Here is a 21,380-nt window from a genome sequence, read left to right on the forward strand (position 1 = left end):
ATTATATACATATATACTTTTTATAGGAATTATTTTAAAAATATAGAAAAGCATTTGTTAAATTGTCTACAGTTGGAAGAATGTGATGTTGGAGGGCTTCCCCCAGATCAAACAGATGGACAGCCATCTTTCCAGGACCCACGGGGGCCCCTCCTTCTTCATAGGGTGAAATTGAACAGTTTTTTTTAAAATGCTTGTGTTATTCTCTAGTAATCCCTAAATTTAGAGTTCCTTAAGGACAATATTACATTTGTATATTTCTCAAAAACGGCATATTAGAGATTAGGACATTAAAGAATTCTGTCATATACTTGGCCTCCTTACCTAAGAAAGTTAAAGGAGGATGATTGTTACACACAAGTGAATGTTGTTAGTTTTTGTGCTGGTTGCAAATAGTTATATTAAACTTATGAGGTATTTTGGACAATTCTTCAACCTTAGATTTTAAGAAATGCATTACATTTAGAAGAAACTCTTCCAGGAGTATCCACTTGGCTACATTGTAAAATAAGATTATGACTGTATCAAAATATATGATAATTTGGGATGGAGAGACAAAAAGAGAGGTGGAATTGCTATTGAATCTGCCAGTGCTAAGTTATAGCCCCTCTCCAGTTGATTGTCTGGCCTTTTTAGGAAACAGTGGAAGAAGGGACAGAAAAATTCTGTCTGTGACTCTGTTACTTCTTGTCATATTTAAAGCTGTTTCTAATGGAAGCAGTGATTCTGCTCAACAGAGGCTCTTTGTTAGAAATATAAATTTATAAATGTAAATTTAATAAAATAAAAAAGAAATAAATTCTCCCCCAATCAATTTTCCACATTGTTCAACACATATTTTGTTGTTGATAGAGCAAATGATATTGTTTTTTAAAAATCTAGGTATATTGTATTCTGTATTTTATATTTAGATCTTATTGTACAGTAATTCAGAACTATCTAACAATTTATTTTTCATTGTAATCCTAAAATAGATTGGGGAGATTAGATATTCTAAATTGCATAATCCCTTTCTATCTATTTGACCATTAGTCAAATAGTTCTCATCCTGTAAGAACAGTTTTGCTCAATTTTTATTTCCTACACTATAACACCAATATTTTATATAATACATTATGCTCAATAGTTGTTAGTGGGATCACAGATCAATGTTTTATTTGCTATGAAGATTCCTGGAGACCTGCTACTGGTTCTACCATCCTCCAATAATGCTGGCTAATCTCTTGTACGGTGGAGGGAAAGCAATTTCTCTAACTGGTTATATGATACATTTTTTTGATTTTATGGAATGTTATTGTCTAGCAGCTGTGTCTTATGAAAGGTATGTAGCAATCTATAAGCCACTACATTACAGAGCACCAATGAATTATGAAACTTCCCTCCAGTTTATAGCTAGATAATGGATCTGTGGTTTCCTTGTTATGAACATAATTATATATCTAATACTTCAGTTAACGTTCAGTGGCCACAATGAAATTGATTATTTCTTTTATGAATTAAATCCAATATTAAGGTGTGCAGACGCTCATGACCCAAACTAGGTAACATCAGCAGTGCCAGAAGACAATGGGGTTTATGGAGTGGAGGAGAAGAAAAGAAGAGGAGGAGGAGGACAGTTGTGGATTCCTTGGTCATCTCTGAGCTTTGTGGCTTTTTTGTAGATGTCTCATGACCCAAACTAGGTAACATCATTAGTTCACTTATTATCTCACTTTGTGTCCTAAAATGTCTGCAAGAAAACCACCATCTTCAGAGACACCCTCCCTAAGGACCCTTCATTTTAACTCTGTGCCAGAAATATTCTCCTTGATTGGCATTCCGGACCATCTCAGGGCAGAAGAACTTGCCTGGCAGGACCTCATTCCTCTTTCCCACGGGGCACATTGCAATATCCCCATCCTTCCTCCACCATTTCCTGGACCCTAAAGGCCAATGAAGTTTCTCTCAACCGCCACCACCAGCACTCCTGGTTTCTCCGAGCTGCTCCACCACCTCCAGATTTGCCTACCTCTTGGGGCTTCATTTGGATGCAGCACCACCACCCCCGTTTGTGGATCAGGATGTTTCTCCAAAGGCTGACCGCATCCTCCCTCTAGTGGCTTCCCTGACCTTTCATTGCCTCAGCTCCACACAATCTCACACAACCCCAAAATAACCTTCCTGGAGCAAATTCTCCTCCTTTTTTCTCGCTCACCTTGGCTGCACCTCATAAATACCTCGTTCTTCACCTGCTCCCCTCAGACCCATAACTGGTGCCACACTCCAGCAGCCCCACTCCAACTACCAGTGGAGCTGGGTCCGTCAGCAATGGTGGGGGTGATGTTGAGAGCCGGCGGCACCAGTTTCCTTTTGGCTGGCATGGCAGCACTGACAGCAGTGGTGGAGGCTGGGGCTCGCATTCTGTAGCACCTAGCAAGGGACCTGTCTCAGAAGCAGCAGCAGCAGCAGTGGCATCATCATCACCAGGCTTGGCTGCCTAAGCGAGGTTGAGGCTGCAAGCAAGGCCTAAACTTCTCAGCCCAGCCCTGAGGTAAAAATGTGAATAGGTGAGAGGAGGAGAGGAAGGGGGTGTGGCCAAAGCACGAATGTGCCCTTGGACGCATGAGGGAGAAACTGAGAAAAAATTATTTTCCCACCAACTCACCATCCCGCCACTGGCTGGGGCTCTTGCCACCATTCATCCAGACTCTCCTCATGATTGGACAGCTTGCCTGGGAGGTTGAGGCATGCCAGATAAAAAGACAGGTTGGGCCATAATTTGAGGACCCCTGAGCTACAGCTTTTGTGGCTCTGTAGGCAGAACTGCGAAGTTCTTTTCTCTGATAGAGAAGTGGAATGCCAGAGGCTCCGGGAGGGAGGGTGCTGAAGTGGATGGTCGGGCCATTGACAAGAGCAGTGCAGTTGAGAAGAAAGTAGCCTTGGAACAAGTGGGGCAGGTAAGGAAAAAAATCCTTGTTCCCCCCAGAGATTGCCTTTCTTTCTTTACCTGATTCTCAGTGCTGTGCCATTTCTCCTTCGCAATCTGCTGCCACCGCATGCAAGGAAACAAAGGAAGGGCTTTTTTGGGGAAAAAAGGTCAATCAATCAATTCCAACTTTGCAATCTTTCACAAGAAGTTGGAATTGATTGACTGACCTTTCCCCCCCCCAAAAAAAAAACCTTCCTTTGTTTCCTTGCATATGACAGTGGCAGCAGATTGTGAAGGAGAAATGGCATGGGGCTGGGAGTCAGGTAAGGAAAGAAAGGCAATTTCTAAGTGGAGCGAGGATTTCTTTCCTTACCTGCCCCACTTGTTCTGAGGCTGTTTTCCACTCAGACACATTGCTCTTCCCAATGGCCCGACTTCCCACTTCAGTGCCGTCCCTCCCTGAGCCTCCAGTGCTCCACCTGCTGCTTTGGTCAGCTTGCCAGCCCCCACCTCAATGCCCTGCCCACTGTCGCCCAGCACGGCTGCCCCAGGGTTGCAGGGACTGGCCTGGCATAGAAAGGGCATGCACTCCACCCTCCCACCACCATGCAGGGTAAGACTGCTGTGCTCGCCCCTGCTCAGATGCCCTCGTCTCTCCCAAGTGTTATTTTACTAACCTGCCTTTCAGCTGCATTCTGTTTCTCCGTTCACTTCTTAGCCTTTATGTCATCAAAGTTGTTTTTAATCTCATTATGATTTGAAACCATTATCGTTTGAATCTGTCACAGCATTACATACATTTCCTCCTAGAAAATATTTGCCTTGCCTTGAAGTATTGCTCCTGCAGATTTTTGATGTTCCAGGATGGGGCCTTCAGAAGGAGATATTAGCTGAGGTTTCCTGCCACTTTTTGATAGGTATGTAACATCCATTTTGTTTCCCTCCTTCAGACAGTCTTTCACCAGTACCATAGTCTCTGTAATTAGCGTTGTCAAACCAGCCAATCTTAACATCTAAACAACCAAATGTTATATAGGTCTTATTTTATATATGGTTTTTATAATCCAATGCATTTCCAACTACCAAAGCACTGTTAAAAGCAGTATTTTATAATACTTTTTCTATTCAGGAGTCTCACAATTATCAGCCAGTCAGATTTAGAGTCTAGAATGTTTCACTACCTAGGAGCTTTCCAGTAAATTCTCCCTAGATTAGCCAAAAATCAAGTTTTTATTTCTCTGCAAACAATTCTTGAGCTTAGAAATCACAGCTCAGTAAGTATTTATAATTCCAGATTGTCAATAGTTTTTAAAACAAATATAATTCTCACTCTATAGTAGATAGCCCAGTGTGTTTTCTTTCGTCTGTTTCCAGTTGTTCTCTATTTGGCAAGAAGCCACTGAGGTTCAAAGGAACAAGTTTTTCTTTATTTTTGGGCATCTTGCCAATTTCTGAGTCAATGCAGCTGTTGTTCTATGCTCTAATCCTCCACTAGATGTCAGTAGCCATTTATTTTCCAACTTTAAAGTAAAAAAAATATTTTCTTGTAATTTCATCAATAATCTTTCAAATGTAAAGTCTTAACAGTTTTCATGATTTTCAGATTTATCCAGACTGTAGTATTATTAAGTTCATTTCAATATATTTCTGTCCTCCATAAAAATTAAATCACCGCTTCTGTCTATTGAAGGGTGCGGGTGTAGTCCCTTCCCTTCTCACTTTTGGAGGATTTTTTGCTTCTTGAAGATCTTTTCCAGGAAATCAGTTACAAAATAGAAGAGAAAAGATTGATATTCTCACCCAGTTCCAAGCATGCCATTCATAGTTGTTCTAGTTAGTCTTTTGGACTTTGGCTGCTGGTAGCTTGGGCTAGTCACTGGTGTGCAGCTAGCCTGCTGGGTTGGAGGGCTTCCCCCAGATCAAACAGATGGACAGCCGTATTTCCAAGATCCAAGGGGGCCCCTCCTTCTTCATGGGGTGCAGAGATTCTCAATCCCTTGGCCGTATGCCATGGTGCAAAACTGGAAGTCCTCCATTTCACACTTTCTTGTGCTTATATATTTACTGTAATGATGCTCCCTTGTTTGCTAGACCAATTTTAAAAATTTTTAGCTGGCATAACTCAAACCTTTTCTTGAAGGTAGCTAAATTAATATTGCTAGGTACTGTATCCAAGATTGTCTCTAAAGTAAAATATGGGATCACCATTATTTACAACTAAGGATCCATAAAACTGACCTTTTGACTTTAATTTATAATCTAGGATGTAAAAAAAAAACAAATTGCTTCTCAAATTTTCTCGTCTTTTTTCTTTGTTTTTAAATTTTTTTTATTTTCCATTTATTCATACAAAATATAATTCACAAGATAAAATACATTAATAACCATTGGTACCACCTGCCCATTCCCCCCAGGCCGCATCCATCCTCTCTGATACCTTCCCTACTTCCCTCCTCATTCTCTCCTCCCCTCCTACTCTCTTCCCCTCCCCTTTTCCTCTTACCATCCTACTTCCTCCCTGCACCTTCCTCCCCTCTCATCCCTCTCAAACACATGAACACAGCATAGGGGAAATGCCCAAGCAGCACGTCTCTCGTAAACTACCATATCTATAAAATCCTTACCCACCCACTCACCCACCCACCCTCAATCCTCCCTCCTCACTTCCCAGAACAGAGTACAGGGTTATTAATGAGAAAGTTAACAATAAAAAAAGAAAAGAAAAGAAAAAAGAAAAAAGAAAAGGAAAGAAAAGAAAAAATATCATACATAACCTTTAACCTCCCTTAAATTAAATCATCATAAACAAATCTCTACAACATTTGCTATAAAATTTACTCATAAAATAAATGAAACTTTGTAGTCCCATACTTTTTCTGAATATAATCTATCCATCTTCTCCATACAATAATATATCTTTCTTGTGTATGATCCTTCAAATAAGCAGAAATTTTTGCCATTTCTGCAAAATTAGAAACTTTAAATATCCATTCTTTTAAAGTAGGCAACGAATCTTTCTTCCAATATAAGCCTACTAGTAACCTTGCTGCAGTTAATAAATTCAACATTAAAATAGTTTCTTTGTCATTTAAGTCCACAAAAATACCCAATAAGAATAATTGAGGAGTAAACTTTATCTTCCTTTTAAAAATCTTTTGAATGTTCCACCAAATCATAATCCAAAAAGCCTTTACCTTTTTACAATTCCACCAAACGTGAAAATATGTCGCATCCATTTTACCACATCTCCAACATTTGGGTTGTAAATTTGAATACATACAAGATAATTTTTTAGGATCTAGATGCCATCTGTAAAACATTTTATAAAAATTTTCCCTCAAATTTTGAGCTTGTGTAAATTTAACATTTCTAATCCAAATTATCTCCCATAAGTCCAATGGGATTGGTTCCTGGATATTCTGAGCCCATTTAATCATACAGTCTTTGACCAATTCTGTTTCCGAATCTAATTCTATTAAAGCGTTATAAATTCTTTTTATATGGGCCTGACTCTGATCTTTAATCTGAATAACCAAATTTTCATGTTCTAATGTTATTCCCTCTTTCTTATCTACAGTCCACCTGTCCACTATTTGTAAATATTGAAACCATGACTGTAGAATATTTTCTTGCCTTAATACATCTAGGGATTTTAAATGCCAGTCCAAACCTGACCAAATTAATAATTCTTTATACGAAATTTTGTCAAAGTTCATCCCCTTAGAAATTCCCTCGATTACATGTCTAGGAATCCCCCAGATAGGTATTTTATAATTTAACCTATGATAATACTTTTTCCAAACTCGAAGTAAGGCACTCCTCAAAATGTGTGATTTAAAAGCCCGGTCCACTTTCTTATTAAAAATTAAATATGCATGCCAACCATACATTAAATCCCACCCTTCAAGAACAAGAATATCCTTGTTTGTTAAATTAAGCCAATCACTTATCCAAGTTAAGGTGGCTGAATCATAATATAATTTCAAATTAGGTGCTTTAAGTCCTCTTCTTTCTCGGGCATCTTGCAAAATCTTAAACTTAACCCTTGGTTTTTTCCCAGCCCAAATGAATTTATTGATACCTTTCTGCCATTCCTCCAAATTTACATCTTTTTTTAAAATAGGTATCATCTGAAACAAGAAAAGAAACTTTGGTAGAACATTCATTTTTACGGCTGAAATTCTCCCCAACAGTGACAATTGCAGTTTTTTCCAATCATTTAAATCCTTTTGTATTTTTGCCCATAATAATTCATAATTATTCTTATACAATTTTCCATTTGGAGCAGTTAAATATACTCCCAGGTATTTAACCTTTTTCACCATCTGAAAACCTGTGGCTTTAACCAAACTTTCCTTATCATTAACTGACATATTCTTAGGTAATATCTTAGTCTTATGATTATTGACTTTAAAACCAGAAACTTTCCCATACTGTGTTATAAGTTCTAATAGACAATCAACCGCTCCAGTCGGTTGTTCCAAAATTAAAACCAAATCATCTCCAAAAGCCCGTAATTTATTCTTTCTTATCTTTATAGCCTTGATTACTACTGATTCTCGAATCTGGATCAGCAAAATCTCCAATGTTAAAACAAATAACAATGGGGATAATGGACATCCTTGTCTTGTCCCTTTTTCAATATTAAAAGTCTCAGTCAGTCCCCCATTAATAACAATTTGAGCAGATTGTTGCTGATATATAGCTTTAAGTGCATGTAAGAACTTATCCCCAAAATTCATTTTCTCTACCAGTGAGAATAAAAATTTCCAATCTAATTGGTCAAAAGCTTTTTCAGCATCCAAAAATATAAAAGCCACAGGAATCTGATTGTTCTTATCCAGATACTCAATTAAGTTAATAATTTGTCTTACATTATATTTCATTTATCGCCCTGTTATGAATCCTAATTGATCACTGTGAATCAGATCCTTCATAACCTGCATTAATCTATTTGCCAAAATTTTAGTAAAAATCTTATAATTTACATTTAATAATGATATTGGCCTGTAATTCTTAGGCTCTGTAAGATCTTGATCCTCCTTCGGAATCAATGATATAAACGCTCTTTTCCAAGAAGGAGGAACTTGTGCTCCCAACAAAATACTATTAAAAAGCTTCTTTAATGGCTCCAGCATTTCTTCAGATAAATTTTTATAATACGTTGACGTCAATCCATCTATTCCTGGAGACTTTCCCACCTTTAACTGCTTAATAGCTAAACCAATTTCCTCCACAGTAATTAAACAATTCATCCCATTTTGCTGTTTCTCAGAAAGTTTAGGAAAATGTACTGATTGTAAATATTTATCTATATCCATTCCCTTTATATTGTCACTTGAGTATAGTTTTGTATAAAAATCTAAAAAACTCTTTTTAATCAAACTTTGCTGAAAAACCTTGGTACCTTTATATTTTACTTTCTCTATAATCCTAGCCTTCTGTTTCTTTCGTAACTGATAAGTCAACCACCTCCCAGGCTTATTCGCATTACAAAAAGTATTATGTCTCATATAATGCAGATTGGTAGCCACCTGATCTGCCATCAACATATTAAATTGTTCCCTAAGCATCTTTATAGAAACCTTTAAGTTATTGTCAGTTGGGTTAAGAGCAAGCACTTCTTCTTTTAGTTTAATCTCATCTTCTATTTCCCTACGTCTTTGTAACCTTTTACCCTAAAAACTTTATTTAAATGAATCAAAATTCCCCTCATATACGCCTTACTGGCATCCCAGACCATGGACATCGATGTACCCTTATTCATATTTAAAGCAAAAAACTCCTTTAAATACTCTTTACATTTTTGTACAAACTCTTCCCAAGTAAACAAATTCTCATTCAGTCTCCAGGGTCTTCTGTTCCCATCTTCCAAATGTAGCTGCATCCACACCGGACTATGGTCTGACAAAGTCCCGGGAAAGATTTTTACCTTCCTCACCCTAGAAAGAAAATCACTAGTAATCAAAAAGAAGTCAATCCTTGAAAATAACTGATGTCTATCCGAATAAATGGTGAAATCTCTATCACTTGTATTCCTCTCTCACCAAATGTCAATAAGTTCCAACTCTTCTTTCAAATAAAAAAAAGTTTTGGGTAATTTAGTTTGAATGAAATTTTTAGAAGAGCTCTTTTTATCTATAGTTATATCCAAAACTCCATTCCAGTCACCCATCAAAATTACAGATTTATAATCCAACTGAGATATCTTCCCATGCAAAAGCTTATAGAATTGCTTCTGTTGTTGATTAGGGACATATAATCCAACAATAAGAACTTTCTTGCCTTGTAGCAATAATTCCACAAAGATATATCTTTCTTTCTTTCTCAGTTAATTTAGCCGATAAATTTTTGTTCACATAAATTACAGCATCCCCTTTTTTCCCTGGAGCTGGAGCTATAAAATGTGATCCCAGATGAGAATTTGTCAGATATTTTGAGTCCTTTGAAGAGTCTCTTGCAAACATATCAAGTCATTGTTATGTTGTTTCAAATAGTGGAAGACCTTTCTCCATTTCTGTGATGAATTTAAACCATTAACATTCCAGGTCAAGAACTTGGCCATCTACACCGGCCTGAAGCCTCTGAAGCATAGCCTGAAGATCAACTGTCGAAGATCTTTTAGGTCTTGCCCCTCCCACAGGCTCTATAGTAACCGTTCCTTCTACTTTATCACCACTCTTCTGCTGCTGCTCTTTTTCTTTATGTTTGTGGGCAGCTTGTGTCATCCTTTGATCTTTTATCTCAAGATTCTGTACAGGCAACACCACTTGTTCCATGACCATCAATGAGGAGGCTCCTGCCATAACAGGCTCTTCAATTATCCTTGTTTTTGGAGGTGAAGACGGTCTTGCCTTTAGAATAGAGTGATAAAAATCTCTTGCCTTTGAAACTGTAATTAATCTGTAACGTGTTCCATCATAATTCATTGCTATTCCTCTTGGAATCTCCCATCTAAACTGAATTTGATGACGTTTTAACTCATCAGACAGAAAGGTAAAGTCTTTTATACCTCTTAAGATTTTTGGAGGTATTTCTTTTAAAATTATCACATCTTGAGCTGCAATTTGAAACCTCTGTTTATAAAAAGCCTGTATAATTTCATTGTGAATAGATCTTCTGGAAAAGTAAATAACCACATCTCTTGGTAGGTTTCTCTGTCTGGCAACCCGTGAGTTAACTCTGAAGATTTTTTCTATCTCATTCCCAACTACTTCTGGTCTCCATCCAAGGTTAAAAGCAATATCGTTAACAATAAACATCTTTTAATCTTCCTGGGAATTTTTTTTCAGTCCCCTGATACGCAGTACAAACTTCATTAATCTGTATTGTGAGATAGTTTGTTCATCCTGTGTAATTTCTATCTTATTCTCCACTTCCTCCATTCTAAATTCCAGTCTTGCTGCATTTTCAGTAATCTCCTCGATTTTATCATCAATCCTTTCAATATGCAGAGCAAGACCTTGAAACGCAAATAGTATATCATTTCTGACCTGCTTATTTTTTTTCTCCAATAGTTTTTCTGTAATAGCCCCCTCTGCAATTATAAGATCTTTTACCTCCTCTTTAATATCCAAAGCATTCATTTTTAAAGTCTCTTGTAAGTCTTTAAGAGAAATTGCAGGAGGAGGGGAGGGTGGGGGTGATTTTGGTTTAGACTGAGAAGCAGGTTGAATCATTGGGGAGGAGATAGAAGCTTTAGGGACAGAGACCAAACGTTTTAAAGCCATTCTGTTAAATTCAAAGGAGCAAAATTCTTGCCTCTATAATATCACAGTTCTTTAAATAGTAATAAAAAGAAAAAGAGAAAAAAGGGAACAAAATTCTTGCCTCTATATTTAAAACATGAACTGTATCCAACTTTTAACTTTATTGCAAAATCAAACAAAAAGACAGTCGCCATTTTGCCTTTCACTTTCCCTTTCTTCAAAAGGGAAAGTAAACAATAAAAGGGGGAGAAGATGCTTGCAGGAGTTAAAGTCACAATCAATCTTAAATCCACTTTCTCCTGGTCTGCTCCGTCTGCATTTAAGTATTTACAAGCCTCCGAAAAAAGCAGATGTGGGAGCAGTGCTATGCTTCATCCCAGAACTTCGGGACAAAGACGTCCTGGAGTGCGGAGTTGGCTCAGGCTCCGAGGGAGCTCTACCCTCCGATCCCCAAAATTATGGGGATCCAGGGGAGCTCTTTCCTCTACCTGAGCGGCTCTTCTCTTCCCTTTCTCCCAGGGAAGAGATTCAAGCCTCGGGACAGCTGATTGTCAAAGTCCCGCCGGCTTTTACACGACCCAGGAATGGGCAGCTTTGTGAAAAGCTGCCATCGTCACTGCTTGATCCACCGGAAGTCAAATTTTCTCCTCTTTGTACCACTTAATTTGCAAGATAAAGCTGTGAAATGGAATTAGAAATTTCTAATTTTGTATTTCTATTGCAAACGATGTCATGCTTTTCCTACAGAGAGATAGGAAGAAAACACTACCTCAGTTCATTGATAAATATGAAGTTTGTGGAAACTTAGATCAAAATGAAAAATATGGATCAAATTTTCCCAAAAAAAACAATAAGAATTTTTCTATAGAAGCAAATGGTAATATCTAGTTAATCTTGGCTGATCTACAAAAACAAAAACAAAAAACGATGTAGAGACCCATGTTAGACATTAGATGAGAGGTTTTCAGGAAAGTAAGCAGAATTGGGAAATTAATATCTTCTGAACCTCATTTCATAATATTAAATAGTACAGAAGAAATGAATGGATTGCCAAAGAATTTTGCTAATCTTTAGGATGGGGAATTAATTGCTTTTAATAAATTGGTGTTATACACTCAATATAGTTGTGATTCTACAATTTCATTTGGCACTGGCATCTGGAGAGATGTTATCTTCCCTGAGGAAAACAAAAGACTAATGTACAGTACAGTTTATATGCTGTTTTATAAATAAATGCCAAATAAGGATGATGCAGTTTCAGAGAAACAATGTACAATCAGGATTTAGATTAATTATTCAGGCAGATTTAATGATATTGATTAGAAAAGATTTTTTAATATTATTTTGACTTTGGCATTGATAGTGATAGAAGTCGTAAAGCTGCTCACTACACAGAGAAGCTGCTTTTAAAGGTAAGCTATTCCCCCCTCCCCCCATTTAGAATAGTAAGTAAAAGTGTGATAAATTTTCACAGATCCAACTAACATGACATAAAAAACCTTAGCAGTGTCTTTGTTCATAGTTCAAGCCAACTATGCCTTATGTTAAAAGGCATTTCAGCTTGGTACAATAAATACCAATTTCTTGGATTTTAAGAAGTCTTTGTATGGTTTATTTTTAATGTTTTTAAATGTGTCTTTCAAATATGAAAAAAAGTGATTAATCTCAGATGAAAAAACTGTTTAATTATTTGAAACTGACATTTGGAAAATTGATATAAGCAATGATTAACTTTTGATAACTTTATAATATATGAACTGAAATAATTAATTATTTATCCTATTCCATAGTTGTAGTTAATGCAGAAGATAGTCAATACTCGGAATGAAGTTAATAAGTTCTATGCATATCTATCAAAAATTAAATTATACTGAATTCAGCAAGTCTTCTCTCATATATTGTAAATATCTAAGTGTGAAGTTGGGTGTTTGATTTTCTATCTTTGATTTATGCCCTATCTTAAGAGTGTAATTATCTATCATCTCTCTCTTTCTCTCCCTCTCTTCATACACACATACACGCATGCACTCACATACTGCTTTTAAATCCATATAAAAACAGGAAGAAAATGGAGAGAGCATGTTAGTGACTTATTATAGTTGAAATTGTGAACATCTACGAAGGCTAAAATTTTACCAATGAAATACTGTATGTTCATGATGATTATTTTAGATGCCATCACCCATTATATGGGCATGCATCTAGGAATTTCCACAAACAATCTGGAAATGTCTAAGAACAATAGATGATCTTTCTTTTACTTATTTACATTCATCCTCTGGTCTTCAAGTGATTATTTCTCAAGTGTTCCAAAACTGGACAGTAGTTGTGCTTTATAGCTATGGAATTGTTCATGAAAAATTACTTACACTCACCTTAGCCATGAATCTATTGTTTGACATTTGCTTTACAAATATGTCCCTTGTTCATAAGAAATGGGTAACACTTTGAAAATGTAAAATGAATGTTGTATTTTCTTTACAGATATGAGCTAGTAAATATGGAAAAAAGGGAACAAAGAAACTTAACAGATATCATGGAATTCCATTTGGTAGGATTTGTAGGACTTTGCAGTCTGCAGGTTCCGCTCTTCTGCCTCTTCTTACTTATCTATGTTGCTACTATGACTGGGAATATCCTCATTATTTTGCTGATTGTTGCTGATCCTCATCTTCACACCCCCATGTATTACTTCCTGAGTAATCTCTCTTGCCTGGAGATCTGCTACAGTTCCAACATCCTTCCAATGATGCTGATCAATGTTTTGTATGGTGGGCGGAGAACAATTTCTGTCACCGGCTGCATAATGCAACATTATCTTTTTGGTCTTTTTGGATCTTCAGAATGTTGCCTCCTAGCAGCAATGTCCTATGATAGATATGTAGCAATCTGTAAACCACTGCATTACACAATACTAATGAACAGTAGAGTGTGCATCCAACTTATAGCTGGATCATGGATAAATGGTTTACTTGTTATGGGCATAGTTTTATATTTAATGTGTCAGTTAAAGTTCTGTGGCCCCAGTGAGATCAATCATTTCTTTTGTGAATTGAATCCAATATTAAAGCTAGCATGCAGTGATACCCGCTTGATTGAACTTGTCACTATTTTGATATCTGTTGTATGTATCTTGCCTCCTTTCTTCTTAACCTTGTTATCATATAGTTACATTATTTCCACTATAATGAGAATGTCATCTGTGAGTGGGAGGAAAAAGGCTTTTACAACCTGCTCCTCACACCTCATGGTGGTGTCCATTTTCTATAGCACCTTAATGATTGTTTACATTTTGCCCAAAACAGATGGCCTGCGTAATATTAACAAAGTGTTGTCTCTGTTTTATACAATCCTGACCCCTTTGTTCAATCCCCTGATATACAGCCTACGAAACAGGGAGGTGAAAGAGGCCCTTAAAAAAGTGGTTGCTAAATTGTGTACAATTGGAAGGATGTACCACCATAATCTAGCATGAACATTTTTATTATTTATATTATTCCTCAATGGAATGAAGATTTGTGCTTCTCAAGAATATAATCACATTGATGGATTTCTCTAAAACTGTATTAGGGACATTAAAGAATTTTGCCATAATTATGTCCTCCTCACTTGATGCAGCCAAAGCAGGGTGAATGGCATACCTAAGTGAATTTTGTTAGCGTTTAATTCTAATTCGAGAAATGAAGATTCTGATGGGATGTATTCTAAAACAGATGGCCTGCAAAATATTAACAAAGTCTTGTCTCTGTTTTATACAGTCCTGACTCCTTTGTTCAACCCCGATATACAGTTTACGAAACAGGGAGGTGAAAGAAGCTCACAGGAGAGCAGTTGTTAAATGGTACAAAATTTAAAAAATCTAGTATAATTATTATGAATTTTTTAAAAAAATTTGGTTTGATCTCTAATAAATGAAAACATTGGTCCCTTTACATTGATTCTTTCTCCATTACATATGAGGATTTATCTAAAAATATCTATAAGAGATAAAGAATTCTTCATTAAACTCTATGATTATTATTGTGAATCTGTGATTATTTTTTTTTTGCTAAGTTACACTGTTACAAATTTCTTGTGGGCCTCCTTTGTGGAAGTTGCAAGTGTGAATCCACAGTCTCTACTTGGTCTGGTGACAAACTAGTCAGTCAATTTCTTTAGCAGCCAATGGATCATCATTTTGTTGACCCCCCTAACCCCCCCCCAAAACAGACTCTTCACTTGTGTGAAAAATGATAGCAAGAAAAAAAAATGCTGTGTTTCTTCTCGCTCTGCAGAATTAAGAATTCTTTGTTTTAATGCAGCAATGTCTACTCAAGTCTGATGGGATTAGGTATAGGAGGAAAAATAGTGGACTTTGTTTCTGAGATCCTAGGAAGGAGACCCTGGAGAGCTAGAGTTGCACTTTGCACCAAAGTAATTGAAGGGAATGAATCTGGATCCCAGTTTAAGGATAGTTTTGTGTTTTGGGATTAGAGGCATCGAAGCACAACACATGTTGGAATCAAACTCCTTTATTGCTAGTAACTCCACTTCACTCATTCTGCAAACAGGCACACAGGCCTTTTATAGTTTTCCAACCCCCAGGCAGTCCCGCCAATCGGAATCCCTCTTTCTTCGCGCCTTGCGCATGCGCAGAACTCCAGCGCCAGCCAGTCTGGTCCCAGGCAGCTTTTAGGTTGCCCAGGACCATTTGCAATATTTCTGGGCCTGCTGAGTTGCTTCATCAGGCCCAGGACACAACACCCCTCGCCCCTAGATAGAACACACACAATTCCAATTGTTCACATTAATAATACTAAAAAAAGTAATAAAAAGAGGAAATAATATTTCTGCTCAGACGTAGACAACATTCTTATAAAATAATAAGATTATAAATTCTTAATTTAAAGTGAAAAATAATTATGAGGTATTATGGGTAAATGTGTAAAAGAATTTAAATTCTAATGATCTCTGTTGGTGAGAATTTTAGTGATTAAGATGAATGGTTTGCTGAAACTTCTTAAGTAGGAGGGTATTAATAGATTTTCTTAGGGGTAAAAAGCAAAGAGCCAAGTTTATCAAATGTAAGTTTGTTGGTTAGGTTATATTGGAGGGAAAATTTTGTGTTTATTATGGATGAATGGTTGTTTAAAAGAAATATACACCCCAGCAAGGAGAAGATGGATAAATTACATGTAGAGTAAATATGGGTTAGAGCTGATATGGGTTTAAAAAATATTATGTAGATTATGAATAATTTTTAGTTTTCAATTTGGAAATGCTTATATTGTTATTTTTTTTGTATTCGAGTTAAAGTACATTATTGATTTTATTATTTATATAGTTGGATAAGTTTATTTAGAATTTGCTTGTTTATTTGTAACCCTCTAACCAGCTCTGGGAAGTGAGGGGGGAGGGAGGGGGTTATTCTAGGGGGGATATTGTTAAAAACTTGTATAAAACTTTTCAATAAAAAAAGATTATCTAACAACCCACCACCCTTTAGTGTAGACTAAATGTATCTATCTTCTACCAGCGTAGGTTCCATTACCTTGTTCCATACATCAAGGTCCCTTTGTACTGACAGGAACCTCACATATTTACCTAGATGCTTAGGAGGGACCTTAGCCCGTTGTGACCTACACAAGGTCAGGGAGGGTGCCTGGCCTGTTAGCTCACCTGCCCGGCTAGGCAGACCAGGACTTGTACCTAAGGGTGCCTGGCCTATCAGCCCGTCTGGTGGGCTTGCTAGACCAGGACTTTGATATTCATAAGTTGCAGGTGACCTCTGTTGAGACATGTTAGTTAAGTTATCTGGGCTCTCTCCAGGTCCCCTTGATGGCGAGGGAATCCCCCAACCCACTGATGGAGCTGATGACTTCCCAACTACCCTGGATTGCTCCTGGGAACTTAGTCCCTCGAGCCCATGACCTGTCTCGGATGTGACTTGTGTTGCAAGAGTGCCCCAATAGTCCCAGTCCCCTGTGGCCGAGGTGCCAGAGTCAGGAGCCACCTCTATGGCAAACCCCTTCTCAGGAGAATTCCTGTCTAGAGCTCTTGCGGATGCGCCAGCCACCCCTTGGGATGACTTTCTATTCAGAGCAATTGCTGATGAGCTGGACTCCCATTCGGCATAATAGCTGAATCGTGAGGATGCCTTTGCATCCTGGGGAATCCCTAGTGACCTGCGGCAATTCTCAGGAACAGTGAGATTATGTCTTAGAAGGTTGACCTGAAGTGTGACCAAATTCCTGGGCCCCCTCCCCCCCTCCCCCCAAAAAGCAGAGGCAGGGGCGGCAATGCCAGGGGACAACTGCCAGCGCAGTTGGTCGATGCGATGCTGAAGGACGCAGCTGTCTCCCAAGGTCACTTCATATGATAGCGGTCCTGAGATCTTACAGATGACAGCAGAGACCCAGAGATGTCCAGGACCATAGTTCCTCACCCAGACCAGATTGCCCAGCTGGAGTCTCCAAGGAGCCCGCGGCTGTGATACCTGTGATGCCACCCGGTCTGGATGCAGTCTGTCTAACTTTGTTTTGAGGCAGCGGCCCCAGTGTAGTTCAGCTGGGCTCTTCCCAGTGGTAGTGCAAGGTATGGTGTGGTGTGCAAGAAAGAAATCTGCTAACCTGTGATGCCAGCTGCCATGCATTAGTCTTTTGAGAGTGTCTTTGGTGGTATGCACCATTCTTTCAGCTTGCCCATTGGTGGAAGAGTGGAAGGGAGCTGATGTGGCGTGTCGTATCAAGTTGGCCTGCAGGAAAGCCTGGAACTCACAAGAAGTAAATTGAGGACCATTGTCAGAAACGAGAACATCAGGAAGCCTGTGGGTTGAGAAGATTCCTCTTAACACCTGGATGATCCTGGTAGTAGTAGTGGAGGAGACAGGTACAACTTCTAGCCACTTGGAATGGCTACCCACAAGGATAAGGAAGAATTGCCCCTGAAAGGGCCCAGCATAATCCACATGTACCCTTGACCAAGGGTTTTGTGTCTCCTCCCACATGTGTACAGGAGCCTGAGGCATTTCTGGCCATGATTGTTGGCACACCTGGCACCCATACACCTGGGCCTCGATAGCTTTATCAAGCCCAGGCCACGAAAGATGGCTGCATGCAAGCGCTTTCATGCGCACAATGCCCAGATGTCCTCATGCAGAGAGAACAAGACTCTAGACCTCAGGGAGGCTGGAATAACTACTCTACTCTCCCATAATAAACACCCATTAAAGGTAGACAGTTCGTGCCTCCTTTGCCAGAAGCTCTGAAATGTAGCATCTGGACATGTGTCAGGCCATCCTGACAACCCCCACGTCAGCACGTGTGTAAGCATGTGATCTGTGGCAGTTTCTGCAGCCACATTCCTAGCATTGAGGGGAGATTCTGGTAGTTCCTGAATAGAAAGAATATTAATAGCAGGGTCAGGATCTGCCTCTATTTGAGTGAGAGGTAGCCTACTGAGGCCATCTGCATGGCCCATTTCTTTGCCAGGTTTGTGAATGAGTGTGTAGTCATATGCTGACAGGAAGATGGACCACATCAGCATACGTCGAGAAATAATGTGAGGGGTTTGTTTGGTTGTTGTAAACAATCCCAACAAAGGCTTGTGGTCAGTATAGACCGTGAAGTGATGGCCGTATAAGAAATCATGGAATTTCTTTATGCCAGCCACTATGGCCAAGGCTTCTCTGTCAATCTGAGCGTAATTATACTCTGTAGATGACAGAGTCCTTGAATAGTAAGCCACAGGGACTTGTGTCCCATCAGCCTTTAGGTGACTGAGTACTGCACCCACCCCATAAGGGGATGCGTCACAAGCGATGCATGCAGACAGTTCTCATTAAAATGGGCTAATACCGCATTTGATGAGAGCAAGGCTTTGACCTCCTTAAAACGCCTGTCATGGACTTTAGTCCACTGCCATGGAGCTTCCTTGTCTAAGAGCTGGGGTAGCGGCTCAGCCACTGCAGCCTTATGGGGAAGAAAAGCATGATAGAAGTTAAGAGGTCCCAAGAAAGCCTGAAGCTCGCTTTTGGACTTAGGACTTGGGGCCTCCTGAATGGCCTTCAATTTAGATTTTGCAAGGTGGATGCCTTGAGCATCTATTTTAAAACCTAAAAATTCTGTGGAAGTAACATCAATTTTGCATTTGTCTTTTTTTAATTTGAGGCCCACTTGACAGAACCTCAGCAACACAGTCCTTAATCTATCAGCCAAATTCTGTGATGACTCCCCTGTGATGAGGACGTCATCGAAGTAGGGGCAAACACCTGGAATACCCCTGAGAGTGCACTCCATGAAGCTCTGAAATATGCCAGGCACAACATTCACCCCAAATTGTAATCTTTTTACCTTAAAAGCACCCCTATGGGTCACTATTGTTTGGGCCTCAGCAGTTGCCTCATCAACAGGTAGCTGTTGATAGGCCTGCACTAAATCAAGTTTTGCAAACAGTTTTCCCCCTTTGAGGGAGGCCAGAATATGACTCACTACTGGTACAGGATATGCATGCTCTTGCAAAACTGTGTTCAAAGTACACTTATAGTCTGCGCAAATTCGGACTTCCTTGTTAGCCTTTAAAGGTGTCACAATTGGGTTTTCCCATGGACTTGAGTCCACAGGTTCCAAGATGCCCTGCTGGAGCAGCTTGTCCAGTTCAGCATCAATCTTGCCCTTGAGGGTGAAGGGCACCCTTCTAGGCTTAATCCTAATAGGTGTGACATTTGGGTTTAATCGCAAGGCAATGGGAGGCCCCTTGTATGAACCAAGCTCTGAACTAAACACATCCACAAACTCTCTGCAGACTTCTGCAATTCCTTGAGTTTGCAGACTATTCAGGCCAGTCACCTGGATTTCCAGGGCCTCAAACTAATCAAGTCCAATTAGACTTGTACGATCACCCCCAACAACCACCACATCTAAGAAGCCTTGGAAAACCTTACACTGTACTTTGAGTGTGGCTTCTCCAAGCACATTGACCTTTGAATTTTGAAAGTCAGTAAGAATTAAGTTCAATGGCCTGAGTTTGACTCGACGGCCACTACTGCAGCAAATCCTTTTAAAGGTATTGTATGAAATAATTGATAGAGCGGACCCAGTGTCCAGCTCCATTGATAAGGGAATCTCTTGTAATTGTACATCAATGCAAAGTTTTTTTTTAAAGGGGCTTGTGTGTCCTTGTTTGCAAGATGCTTCTATGCAACGCGCAGAAACCCTATGTTGGCTGGGGACCCTGGTACCTTTCCAAAGGAATTCTTCCCGAGGTTGCACCTGCTGGCAACCCAAACGGTGGCAATGTGGCCTTGCTTACCACATGCCCAGCAAATGGCGGAGTAGAACCGGCAGTCCGTGCGCTTGTAGCGTCCTCCGCAACTGAGACACTGAAGGGCCACTGGGGCCTTGTCTGGTTTCTCTCGCAGTCTTCTTACCACCGGCTGGTGAAGTCTGTCCACCTCCTCTTCAGGATCCGGGTCTTGATGGATGGTCGCGATTGCTTGAGCGTTTCTGGCGAGCCACAAAGCCTTCACAGCGCTGCCTGCTGCTTCTTCAGCTGCAACTTCACGTAAGACATCTTGGAAGGTGACTTCACTTTAGCAAAGATTTTTTGCTTTAGCTCTCTGCTTCTCAGGCTGCAGACGAAGTGGTCTCATAAGCGTTCTTCCAGATCCTTGAATTCACAAGGCCTGTCAGCTTGTCTCAAGACAGCGATGAACTCAGCAGCAGACTCGCCTGGCTTCTGGTCTCTATGCTCAAAAGCATGCCTCCACGCAATCACAGAAAGCTTGGGATGGAAGTGATCCTTCAGCATGTTTTTAAAGTCTGTGTAGGTGGCAGACTCCAGCAGTGCAGGGGCTACCAGGTTTTCAGCCACATCGAAGGTGTCCTGACTGCAGACACATAGCAGGGTTGCTGCTTTCAGGCTGTCTTCCCGAACCTGGTTAACCTTAGGTAATTTTCTACCCAGACCACATAAGAGTTCCAGCGCTCTGGGTGAGAGAAGTCGAACTCTGACAGACGTCCTATCTGTGACATCTTCTGCTTCGAATGCCTTGCTGCAAGCCTTTGTTGATGGGAAGGGCCTGTTTGCCAAGCTCACCTCCAGCAATGCTGCACTGGCAGGTGAGTGCAGAGCTGGATGCTGATTCCCAGGCTTCAGGCTCTTCAGATGAGGCTTATCCTCTTCTTACTGCCCTTTTCCTTGCAGTGATCCCACCTTCGTCACCACTTTTGTGTTTCGGGATTCGAGTCATTGAAGCACAACACATGTTGGAATCAAATTCCTTTATTGCTACTAACTCCACTCCACTCACTCTGAAAACAGGCACGCAGGCCTTTTATAGTTTTCCAACCCCCAGGCAGTCCTGCCAGTCGGAATCCCTCTTTCTTCGCGCCTTGCGCATGTGCCAGCCAGTTTGGTCCCGGGCAGCTTTTAGGTTGCCCGGGACCATTTGCAACATTCCTGGGCCTGCTGAGTTGCCTCATCAGGCCCAGGACACAACAGATAGTATGCCCCAAATAGAAGAGACAGAACATATACATGATAATTTTAATTTACACAAAAAAGTGAAAGAAGCAGCAGGCCTCTACAAAAAGAAAACCAACAACTTAGTTGACAAACAAGGGAAAATTATCTTAGATAAGGATGAAAAACTAAAAAAATGGAAGGAATATATTGAAGAACTTTTTGAGGACACTAGGGATGATATAGATATGGGAAGTATAACAACTGGACTAAATATCACTATGGAAGAGGTTGAACATGCAATAAAAATAGCAAAAACAAGA

The 21,380-nt window shown here is 39.6% G+C and overlaps 1 protein-coding gene across 1 annotated transcript; it reads left to right on the forward strand.

Moving 5' to 3' along the window:
* The first annotated feature begins 11,891 nt into the window (after positions 1 to 11,891).
* On the forward strand, positions 11,892 to 14,786 carry LOC120314577 (olfactory receptor 10C1-like). Its single transcript, XM_039357825.1, has 2 exons — positions 11,892 to 12,029; positions 13,102 to 14,786. The coding sequence occupies exon 2, from the start codon at positions 13,118 to 13,120 to the stop codon at positions 14,090 to 14,092; it is 975 nt and encodes a 324-aa protein (XP_039213759.1). The 5' UTR covers positions 11,892 to 12,029; positions 13,102 to 13,117; the 3' UTR covers positions 14,093 to 14,786.
* Positions 14,787 to 21,380: the final 6,594 nt, after the last annotated feature.

The sequence above is a fragment of the Crotalus tigris genome, unplaced genomic scaffold (assembly GCF_016545835.1).
Source record: "Crotalus tigris isolate CLP2741 ecotype Arizona unplaced genomic scaffold, ASM1654583v1 scf7180000018954.1357295, whole genome shotgun sequence".
NCBI lineage: Eukaryota > Metazoa > Chordata > Lepidosauria > Squamata > Viperidae > Crotalus > Crotalus tigris.

Excerpts from the sequence above, each read along its gene's own strand:
- LOC120314577 (XM_039357825.1), top strand. The coding sequence starts at position 13,118 with ATGGAAAAAAGGGAACAAAGAAACTTAACAGATATCATGGAATTCCAT.